This window comes from Vanellus vanellus, assembly GCF_965231255.1.
Source record: "Vanellus vanellus genome assembly, chromosome: 4".
In the NCBI taxonomy this organism is placed as follows: domain Eukaryota; kingdom Metazoa; phylum Chordata; class Aves; order Charadriiformes; family Charadriidae; genus Vanellus; species Vanellus vanellus.
The window spans coordinates 14,729,752-14,741,856 of NC_138909.1; the positions used below are offsets into that span (position 1 = coordinate 14,729,752).

The following is a 12,105-nucleotide window of genomic DNA, read 5'->3' on the forward strand; positions in this document are numbered from 1 at the left end:
AACCTTATAAATACAAAAACAAACCCCCAGACTCTCCTAAACTAATTCCAGAGACCATGTAAATAGCTTCAGTCTACTCACCAATTTGGTCTCACATGACAGCCAGTTTAGGTGGCCTACAAATAGTGGCCTACAAATTTATCAAGGTATAATATACATGATGTAATGGATCCCAGGGCCATAGTTCCTCTGCATGTAGTAATTTACAGTATATAGTATTGAAGTCAGTATCGAAGTAAGAAGTTGCTTGTGTTTGAGTCAAATTAGATCTTAAACATAGCCCCAAATGGCAGGTGGTGCTCTTCAGAACTGTAGTAGCTCTAACACTTGCTGTGCTCTCCTCTGCTTCACCAAAATAAAGGAAGAAATGGGAGACAAATCCAAGCCCATCTGCCCCCATTCATGCCTTTCTCCCTGCCCACAGATCTCCTACCACGGGAACGTGTAAGAAGGCCTTGTGGAGCTGTGCTTGGGCACATGAAGTGGTGCAGAGCACTGATCAGAGCACCACAGCATGACTGCAGCTAATGCTGCCACATCTCTCCGCACATGTTTAGAGAGGGACCAACGCAGTCTTCTCTGTTGTACTGGGTCTCTAGCAGCCAAAGACACTATTAATATAAAAAACTCCTGCCAATCACAGCTTCTTGCTTTCTATTTCAATATTTTTAAATCTTTTGACATAATAGGAAAAGTTAGAAGAGGTTTCTAAAAGGCAGTTAGTGCACTATACTTTCCTAAGGTGTAGACCAATAACTTGGAAAGAATGAGAGAGCTCTCTGCTGCCAAACTCTCTGTGAAGCATGTAGCGGGTCACAGATAAAATTTGTCATTCAATGCTTCTAGACTTTGTTCAAAGTGTGTGGATTTACAGCTAATTTATACCAGTATTTAGACAGGTATGCACCAAACTAACCACAGGAGCTGTCACACACACTGTGAGTACATGGCTTTTTAGATGTTTTTATAAAAAAAAATATAATTACAAATGGCAACTTTTATTATCAGCAGTGGTTACCTGTGTCTCTGCTACCATGTTCTCATCAGCTTTCAGATGGACAGTAAATGCTTCTCTCATTTCTCTTATGCCGTCATACAGAATCTCTACTTCAACAAAATGCTCAGTTTCTCCTTCTCCGAATTCAATATCTGATTAAAAAAACCCAACCAACAAATTAATGCAAAATCAAGAGCCAAACAATTGTTTTCTTTGTCAAGTACTTTGTTAAAGTATCATATTCTGTTGCAATAACATGTTTTTGCTCAAAGTAAAATGTACTAGTAGACTGAGCTGTTAGCATCTGTTCTTCAACTTGACTAAGTAAAACTAACCCACTTTCACTGGGCAGAAATAATAAATACAAGTTGATATTGATAAGTTGTTGGAAGACTTAAAATAATATAAAACCATAATATCCGGATATGATTTTGCACCAAGCCAATTAGCTTTCTTCCAAACATTTCCTGGACACAGAATTAATGTGGGCCAGGGAGGGAGTTTTCATGCCGAGATCCTGCTTCAGTGACAAAGAAAGTTCAACAGAGTGGGTCTGCATGCCAAGGAAAGGTCCCAGGTACATTATTATACGAGTACAGTTACTGCCTCAGGCTTCATTTGCAGAGCATATTTAATATAGCAGGATCCAAAAAACCTGCACTTTGAACTGAAAAGTCAACATACTTGGCATCAGGTCTTTAGGAGACATGTTTATCTACATGAAGTCACAAGACAAGAACGGTCTATTAGAAATAGGCATCTGTGGTCCTTCCTCCAGAAACCAAGTGGGTTCTGTTATTTCTTGCTAGAAGTCAGGATGAAGCGGTACCCATTTTTCTGACACTAGCCCTTAGTCAATAGCATGAATACTCAAGAAATGACAGATCTTATGTGTTCATTTTACTCTAAGTGTATTCAAGGTCATACCTCCCCAGGAGACACTGTAGAAGAGTTACTCCTCTAGGGAGTTTGCATAACCACCAGGCTACAAGTGTTCCTGTGAAGGTGACACTCCGTCAAAACCATGTCACTATGAGGAAAACAAAATCCAAACACAGTGGGACACAGGAAGAGAACACGGGTCTGTAACCTTGAGGCTTGCACTATTTCCTGTGAGACAGGGACCAGGGTGCCAGCTCCCAGGAGTGGGCTCTTCTGTGGAAAGCATCCCACCACTGGCAGCTCCTCACTGTAAGTGCTTAAGCAGATCTCTCTTCTATGCTGCAGGATGATGAAAGCTCAATAAATCCAGACAATTGCCTTAAAATAGCAGAACCAGGAATTTAAGCATATTCCTGTATCATCTTAAGATGTCTATCATAACAATATCCTAACCTTCTGCCACCTCAGGGGACCTGAAGGCAAAGCTCAAGAACCAAATTCTGCTCAAACACTTTCATTTTTATGAAGAAATCCTGAGTTTGCATTCCAGGTTAGGAAAATCAAAGTAACCCAGTGCAAACAGGATCTCACCTCCAATCCAATGCTAATACAGTCCCTTACAGGTCCCACAATTGGAGAAAACCGAAAATAGACAACACTCAAGTCTCCCATTCCAAAACACACAAAGTGAAGCAGGAACTCCTAGTCTAAAGTACGGTACTTACCATTTGGTTGTCAAAAGAAGAATTCAGCTCCCTGTCCAGCATTCCATTCGCAAGAAGGCACTTTTCAAACTATTATTTCCCATCCCCTCACCCAATGAAGCCCTTACCTTCTGACACTGGATTGTAGTCTTCCCCTGAGGTGGCTGAGCCATCCTTGGTGTGCACTCTGACAACAGATACTTTGGAGCTATCACCAAGGCGTAGAACATGGATTCTTACTAGTGCAATTCCTCCAGGTTCCTGAGGCTCCTGAATGCTGTGTTTTATTTCAGAGAATTTAATCACTGGTTCTAGACAAGAAAAAAAAAAAAACAAACCCAACAAAAACCTGAACGTTAAAAAAAAAAATAATAATAATTTACTCGTGTCAACTAGACCAAGTGCAAATACCTTATCTGAGAGTAGATAGTCAAAGGAAATGAGAAGGTCATAACAAACCTGAACATTTAAAGTGATTGTCTAGCTATTAATTTATTTTGTTTATTGATTTCAGTCCGGAATGATCAAAGTGAAATATTTTGGAAACTGGAATTCAGACAGAAGTTTGTAGCTATCATTAAAAAGAGAATACATGGTCCCCTGGTGTTTGCTTTAGTGGACTCTAGAGTGAAATATTTAGAGATAAAATACCTTTAGCTTTTGAAGAAAGCAGTTACTTTTATAAGTTATCTATTCTAATGCCTTGTCAAAGGTATGGAATAAATCTGATTTTCTTAAATGACTCTCTAAGACTTGTAAAGAGTCCACTTTACAGCATTATCAATTACGTTTGGGGGTTTTGTTTGTTTGTTTGTTTGTTTGTTTGTGTGAATTTGACCCAAAGCATCCATGATTCTTTCAACTTAGTCAAATTTATGATACTCTTATGAAAGCAACACATATAGGGCAATAAACAGAATGGAAATCAACATGAGAATTTCTCTTCTCATTATCCCACAAAAGGCAGAGCCAGTGATGCATTCAGAATAGATTAAAAGGGTGCAAATTCAAAAATAAATACAAAAGACTTGACAGTTTTTTGAAAAACTTGATACATGGTATTTTGAAAACTGTTGAACCAAACACTGAATGGAATTAGTCCCATTTTCCCATTTGCTGGGAATATACATATATAATCAACAATTAACATAAAACTCACTGTCGTCTTCATCCTTAATCTTGATCACGGTCTCTTTCTGATCCCCAATGGAAGCACCAAACATGGAATCACTTTTTGGTGTTCCAAGCACCAATCTGAATTCCTCCTCCTCCTCATAAATTATATCATCCTCTAGAGTGACCACACAGGGCTTCTCAGTTTCTCCTTGCAGAAAGGTATGAAGCAAGGACAAGGCATTATCTTCAGAGAAGTACAAAAGACTGGGATAAAAACAAAACGAACCCCACACACTTTTTCAGGATTGCCATAGAAAAGACAGTCTCAAGAACATGGAAGCAGAGGCTAGCGCTGACTGGCACACTTCATTTTTTTGTTGCTGTTGTGTTTAAGTCAATCTCTGATAAAGAAAAATCCTATGACTCTGCCACAATGGAAACTAAGCATCATCCCCTGCAGTATTCAGCAGGGTGCTGTATAGGCAAGGAACCTGCTGCTCTGATTCTCCTCTGCTGAAGGCACTGCATCAGTAGTATTCCTGCTTATCCTCATGAACAAGTACTATGCTCAAAAGTGCAGCAGAGAATGTTCAATGTTACTGAACTTTTTATTGTCGAACTTCAGTCCGAAAAACCTTTGAAAGCGCTGCTGTTAAGTATATGTTAAATAGTCCTGTGCTGCCTTCTTCATCCACAGAAGCTCAACTGGCATAACAACTCCCAAAGTGTCCTGGAGGTCTAGCTCTTATTTATCATCAGATTACTTGTTGGACAAAAGTAATACATTAATTTCTAATTCCAATGGGAAAACCTACCTGGGAGAAACACCACTACAGAATCATCTGTATTTGGCCTCTCTTTGTAGTCCATCATAACTTGGGCAGAACCCTGGCGAGTATAGCAACGCACTGTGGATTTATGGTTAATGTCACCACTTCGATAAATGAGGGCCACCAGCTGCTCATCTTTTTCATTTGCCATGTACATCGGTTCTTTGAACTGGACTTTGGGTACTGACAACAGAACGTGTTACACAAGTTGAAAAGGACCCTCACACATGGGCAGAAAATATTAATCACATTCTTCAATTAAAAATTAATTTTCTTTAATTTAGCATTTTATTTGCTAACCTTTTACAATAACTGCATAAGGTGCACATACTTTTTAAACACAGATTTTGAATCTAGACTAATTCAAATACTTTCCTGGTCTACAGCAACTAATTGCCAAATTAGTACTAATTCTGGCACCAGTCTTCTCACAGTAGCTAAGACTTAGTGATTTTTTTAAAAACAGCATTTGAGCCACTTCAGAGCTGTGGGATTATTTTCTATAAAGCAGTCTCTTTTACCTTTGATGCAGAGAGGAATTAGGTGCACAATACCACCAGGGCAAAAAGGGGTGATGACCACAATTCCATCTCCACTGACGTCAGTATCATACTTTGCACTGAATTCAACAAGTGAATATTTCAGAGTGAAACTGAACTGCTCTTCAGAGTTCTGTTTCAGAACAAGCATTCTAAAATCATATAGCTTCTTTAAGTCTTTGAAGTGCAGTGAATTTGCAGAAACCTGAGACTGCTGAGAGTCAGCTTGGTTTATTTAGCAAGTGCTGGAAGACCTGTAAATGGCGCTGAGTTTTGTTGACTTTTAAGTTTTACACCTACCTTTTTTTCTCCCTCCTCAATGCTCCCTTAGAAGAGACAATATAGTTACATCTTCACGCAATAGCAATCTGCATAATTATTTGGAAAACTTAGCTCCCTACAATTTTTGATGTTCAAATAACTACTAGGGGGAAAAAAGTTTAACCCCTATGGCTTCTCTGCCTTCAAAACAAATATTCATTCAAACAAATAGCCTTAATGTATCAGGAATAAACAAATGCACTTTCAGCTTATGGCACAGTTCCACTTTTATGTTAACTTGTCCAAAACAGTATCTTCAAGTACATAATGAGAAGGAGGACAAGCCAGAGTAAAGAACCTGCACTATAGCTCTACATTCCAAACTTCAGGTGTAGCTCACAGCTGTTCATCTTTATAATGTAGTTGGGGTGAATGATATATCGCAGCACTTATATTAATTTATGCTACTGCTAAAAGACTTCTTCCACCTTCTAAGTGCACTTAAAACACTAAAAGGAAAAACCCTTGGAAAAACTCTCCCCCACTCCCTCTTACACTTACAATCAGTGATGGTGTCATTGATAAAGACAGTAGTTTTGCTAGGCTTTCCAAGCACTGCATTTGCGGGCATGCAGAGAACTAGTTCAAACTTCTCCGGACCCTCCAGAATAGGCTGGCCCAAATCATCAAGGATGATCACACGAAACACTTGCATGTTGACTCCTGGTGTAAAATCCAGGTTACGGCTGATGCCCACATAATCAACTCCAGCTGTTTGGGAAGCAACAAGACTTGTATGGTCAGTTACTACTATACGTTAACATTCGCTCGTGCATTTGTGAAACGAGTTTGCAGCTGTTTCTATCGCTGTCCTGGAGAAAATTTAATTTAGATTTTTGTCATGTGCAAATAAATTTGGTAACAACGAACATACAGTGCAACAACACACAACTACATATCTGGATCATCATTTACCCTTTATGCCATCAGCACAATCAAAACTTGTTTAAGATCCCTTAAACTGTGGAGTAACAGGCTACAGCCTCAACAACACGCAACAGACTTGATGTCCACGGCCATTCAACCCTTTTGCTCAACTCTGGACTACATGCGTGAGGTTTTACTGAGGTATTTACCTTTCAAGGAGCAGATGTCTGTCCTAGAATAATTTCAGCTGTACCCTAAGAAAAAGTGTCTTGCACTAGGCTAGATCACTGAGCTTGAAAATCACGCTGTTACCACTGTCTCACCCCTAAAAGAAGCAGGCAGACTGAGTGCAGGTGAAAACACCTAGAATGACTTTTTTGTGTGTGTGTATGAGACTTAAATCTAAACTGGAAGATGTATGACTTCACTTGTTCCTTCTGCTTGTGTCCCCTTGTTTCACTGAGATTCTGACTATTTCCATAAGTTTGCATTCTTTTTAACCAGAGTGTTTCTCCCTATCCCCTTCAAAATGCTCTACTTATTGCTTGTAATGACAGCAATTCTTTCCCTTCTTTGTCACAGTATGTTGAAGTTTACACACTTAAAAGCAACTGTGCCTTTTTCTTTTACACATCATTATGCAGCCTCTGCATTAGAGGCAAGGAACACTTACCTGCATAAAAACTGACCTCCCTGCCCGGCTGTGTGCATCATGACGAACTGCAATTCTTGCACTGGTTTTGTTCTTTCCTTAATCAAATATTGTGCGCATAGGTGCTTCACATACAACCATATTAATTTTGTATGCAAAACTCTATAAATACTTGAAACTAGGAAAAGATTTAGTGGAAAGAACTCATACCTTGGCTTTAACAGAAATTATTTTTTAAAAAAATTGTATAAATAGATTAGAAATTAAACATTAGTTTGCTACTTTATACACAACACAGAAAACCATGTAGGACCCAATCATATTTCTTCACCTGAATAGTGAGTCTTCACATTTTCATCACATACATTGTCTATTTTGCTCACCACTTCTGTTCTTCAGTAACTGTAGCAAAATTCTGTTTCCATAGATGTACCTTATTATATGTACCTAAGTTAATTAACTGTTCCTTCAATTGTACATGCTGCATTACTAGTTGCTATAATTCTTCGTTATTTTGGTAGCAAATCTGATTATGTATCACATACATATTAAAAAAAATGTTGCTTTCAGCTTGATCAATATGAAAATTTCTGAAGCCTTATCTGTCTCTTGCCAGTGTATCATCAATTTGTTGGGCTGAACAGAAATTCTCATTTATGTAACCAATTTCCTTGACACCCAGCAGCTAAAATTGCTCCTTAAAATTAATTTAGCAGCTAGCAAGTCAAGCAACATATTTAAACAGCACTGCAAAATTTTGGCCAGCCTAAGTATTCCCAAAGTCTGATAGGGAAAGCGACTTTTCATTTGGACTGAGAAATAAAAATAGGGTTCTACAGAGACAGTCATCAGATTTGGGGTATTTTGGGTCAGTGTTGGACAGAGAAAATCCTTAGAGGTCACACTACTGGTGCCTCTCCACAGTAACCAAGAGACCCTAAAAATATCAGATACATCATCTCTCATAGAAAAATAAAGCTTCCTTGGCTAATGTACTGATAACATCATTTCAGGGCAACTGCAGATCTATGCTATAAATTCAGTTTTATTCCAGGGAAACACAGTGCTACAAAGACAATACTTTCTCTTTCACTCCAACTGTTTCTCCCAGTGTCTGCCAGCAGTTAAGGTGCGAATAAATTAACGATCATTTTATTCACATCCATTCTGCAGGCTCCATCAGAAAGTCAGTGAGCTTAGCCGAGGTGTCCCTGCCACACACAACTGGGACACAAATATCATGTTTTCTGCCTGATAAATCCATGTTTGATGTCTTTTACTTTTCCACCACATATATACACTGACAAAAGTGAATGCCAGATATCCCATTTTCATGCTCACATACTCTAAAGCAACCTGAGCGACATTTTTATGAGTAGAGTAACTCACCTTCTGCTGACACTGGTTCTGTTTTTCTGGAACGAACTGTGACAGAAGCTGCTTTGGACAGATCTGTTCCAGTCCTCCAGACACAAATCTCCACGTAACCAGCACTTTCATCCACTCGATATTCAGTGTTACCAAAGTACAACGCAGGTTCTAAAAGCAGAGAGAAATGCATATATTTTTGAAAGAGCCTCTTTTGGCCTGCTCGTGCACACGTGTATGTTCGGTGCTTAAACTCTCCAGTCTGACTTTTAGTGCTCAAACTCTGCAGTTTGACTTTTAATATGTTAACAGCTGCAAAAAAAAAAAAAAAAAAAGGAAGCATTACCAATTTCCCCTGCAAATCCCAGTAATCTCTACTGTCCACTTACATAAATATTACTATGCACCTGCCTACCACTTAATGTAAGGGTTTTTTTAATCCTCTAAAAAACAAACTACACACTCCTTGAATTAATTAAAGTGTTATATCTATATATTTTTGATCTCATCTGCAGCAGACGGAGATCTTCCACAGCCAACTGTTCAGCTTACTGGCTGTTTACCTTACCATCTGAAGGAAAATAGCCATTTCAAAAATTGTGACTATGTAGTCTAACACAGACATACGACACGGGATAGTTCTTCCATTATATTTTTGGTAAGCAAACCAAGGCAGATTTTTTTTTTTTTTTTTACTATTAAAACAAATATATATCTCTAAATATACCTTCGCCCCTCCCTAAAAGACACAGGCAGTTTGCAGGATTTCAAGAGTTTAGACTTTTCTTCTTTTTAATTGTTTTCAAAGCATACATTTGACACGGTTGTGGCAGATTAAGAGGTTAGAAGCTGTTTTTTTCTTCAGTGTGGTAAACTGACTTTAGTTATTCATCGGGAATACAAAAAGTTACACAATCCAGGTCATGGAAAAGGTCAATATTAAATTGGGTTTTAGCAGACTCTGTTGTTTAGCATAAGAGATCAAACATCACAAGGCTGTCTCAAACTAGCACCAATTTAGTCGCCTTTCTGAATACCCATCAAGAAGAATGAAGAAGCACACACTGGAGACACATTATACCTGCTGCTTTTACTAAGTAATGGATGGAGTCTGCTAAATTCAATCCTTTCCTTCTGTCACCTAAACAATAGTAGGCTTTATCTTGCTATCAGTAATAATAGAGCCTGACACATTTTTCCTGTGTTGCATATTACTACCAATCTATATTAACACAACGTAGAGAATCTCTCCAACACCACAGCAACATTATTTTAGCACAATAGCCAGTATCTTCTTTAGTAGAACTTCCGCAGTTGCACAAAAGCCTAGCACTCATCTAATACGCTGCATTTCTATTGTACCTCCTGGGGAAATTCAAAGAGCTCTGAAAAGCTTTAGAAGTCGTGATTGTTGTCTCCTATAGCTGGGGAAATGGAAGTTTAGAGAAAAATACCATGGTCTATAAAGAGTTTTTAATTTTTGGCGACCTGGTGTTTTCTGGAGCTCAGTTTATTGCTGAGCTTAAAGCCAGTTTTACAGAAGGGACAGTTTCCAATGATTCAATGTGTCAAGTAGAGCACAGGAAAACTGACAGGCTTTTCTATATAATGTGAAGCAGCTCAATAATAAAAGTGCTTCACCCTAGTAATAATTTTTTTACACTCGGGATGTCACCTTCCCAAATCTAAATAAACGTTCTTTTGCAAATAGGGGAGAATATCTAGCTAGGTTCTTTTCTCAACAGGGACAGACAACACTGCTCAGCTAATTGAGAATTTTATATTTGCTTAGAGGCACTATCTGCTTCCTCCATGTATATATAAAAACATCAGAACACCATCTGGCCCATACTTATATAAACATTGCCACTCCAGTTTGCAGGCACCTGTGGATACTCACTGTAATTTTCTTGAGCCACTGAACTGTGAACCTTCATGCAACTCTACCATTAGAGCAAACCCTAGTAATCACAAAGACTTACTGCAGAAGCAGATGAGGTCTTCAGCACACCGTATTAAGGAAGGAACAAGTGTTCCAAGGAGGACTGCATTAATGTTTATTTTCAGCCTTTGGACAGATTATCTTTAAACAGGCTAAAAAAATTCCTTCCTTAGTCAGCCCAGCAGGATGTCTGATAAAGCAAAGCTTTTGCAAGCAAAACTCAAGAGAAAGGTTAGAGAATGAAACCAGACCCTTGACAATGGGTTAAACAGTTTAATAAAACAAAAAGCTCATTAAAAATCTGGCTTTTTGAGGGATAGATCTGTTCATCAGTACTGCAGGACTTATTTCTAGCTAAAAATCTCAGCCTTTGGGGGATTGAAGGTGTTGGCTTTCTTCTTGAAACAATCTTTTTCAATTCTCGAAGTATTTTTGTTTTAAGAAAAAGATCACCACAACCGAAAGTCAAAGTGAATGGCTCATTTTATGTCAATTAAATAGTTCAAGCTGTTTTCAAAGAAAATTTTGCTTTGCCTTAGCAGTACCGCAACACAATTTTTTTGCCCCACCTTCCTCCCACCCTTCCAATCAGCAGTTTTAATTATCAGTTATTTGTCAGTTTGGCAATTTCCCCCCTGCCGTGAAAGGTAAAAGTTTGAAGACAATCACATTCCCTTCCCACCAGCTATGCAGTTTTTACTACTGAAGTCTTCCCCCACATGGTGGGGAGAAGAGTACGAGTCTAAATATCCAAACTTACATGCCTTTTTGTCCCAGCTAGTAGATTATCAAGTGACTAATGAAGCCCTATAAGTTGTTACAGTTCTGTTAAATCAACTTGTGTAAAACACAGAAAGAGTAGTTCTGCACAAGGCAATGGCAGCACTTCAGGTTATATTGGTGTCACCAGGACCAGGATCTTACTTCAACAGAATGGGCAGAAAAATCATTGAGGGTCCTCCAATGGGGGGGTGATTTTTCCAAGAGTGGAAAAATAATTTGGAAAAATACAACTTGACAAAATCTGTTAAAATTTTAGCCACATTTCATGAAGATGATCACTGCAAAGTATTTACTCAGCAAGAGTAATCAAGAGTCTTTGGAATTAAAAGAAAATTATTATTTATATTTTTAGAATTAAAAAAAAATAATATAATCTATACTTTCCTATTTCTTCTTCCCTTGTGAAAGAATTGTCCAAGATTTTAGATTTAGTTTAAAAATTAGACTGGTTAATTTTCTCTATTTACATAGGAATCTGCTTTCAAATATCGAAAGTCCATCAATTTCCCTTAGGCACAGCTTAATGGATTTTCAAGTACAGGTTGTAAATTCTTTTGAAGCTTTAAGAGATCAATCAGTTCAGCTTATGGCAGTCCATGATAATTGTATTGAACTGGCCTTTAAATACCAGCCCGCTTTAATGGGAGAGTAACTTTTTTTCCCCCTTGAATATGCATACTGTGTCTACAACTATATGGACTGTAACATTATAACTACAGGTGACAGAGCTCCTCCTTTTGATAACAAGCTTTTTGTTTTGAAATATGGCTTAAGCAGTTGCAATAATCGGTAATATTATTCTTATTACAGTCATCTTTCCCATTTCTATTATACTCACTGTAAGTTGTCATCTTAAATTGTGCTAACCTTTTTATAAGTCTTCTGCTGAACGAACTTGCAAAACTTGCTGCAATGATACAAACTTTCTCAATCTTATTATATTATTAATGAAAAATACTGAGTAAGCAAATACTGTTTTTCATTTCCAACACAAACAGATGAAAATAAGATTAAAAAACAAGCATCTATAATTCTTTTTTATAATCTTTCAGATGAACATGTTTCCCATATAAATATATTACAATGCAAGAGAATTGTTCCTTG

The 12,105-nt window shown here is 37.9% G+C and overlaps 1 protein-coding gene across 1 annotated transcript in view; it reads right to left on the reverse strand.

The window, feature by feature from the left end:
• Window positions 1–12,105, reverse strand: part of FREM3 (FRAS1 related extracellular matrix 3) — a gene marked incomplete at both ends in the record, with an annotated part of 65,743 nt that overhangs the window by 13,581 nt on the left and 40,057 nt on the right. Inside the window, 6 exons of the mRNA XM_082482452.1 lie at window positions 1,019–1,149; window positions 2,712–2,894; window positions 3,743–3,907; window positions 4,515–4,712; window positions 5,891–6,100; window positions 8,298–8,447. Of these exons, the coding sequence (XP_082338578.1) occupies window positions 1,019–1,149; window positions 2,712–2,894; window positions 3,743–3,907; window positions 4,515–4,712; window positions 5,891–6,100; window positions 8,298–8,447 (1,037 nt within the window). The remainder of the gene's footprint in view (window positions 1–1,018; window positions 1,150–2,711; window positions 2,895–3,742; window positions 3,908–4,514; window positions 4,713–5,890; window positions 6,101–8,297; window positions 8,448–12,105) is intronic.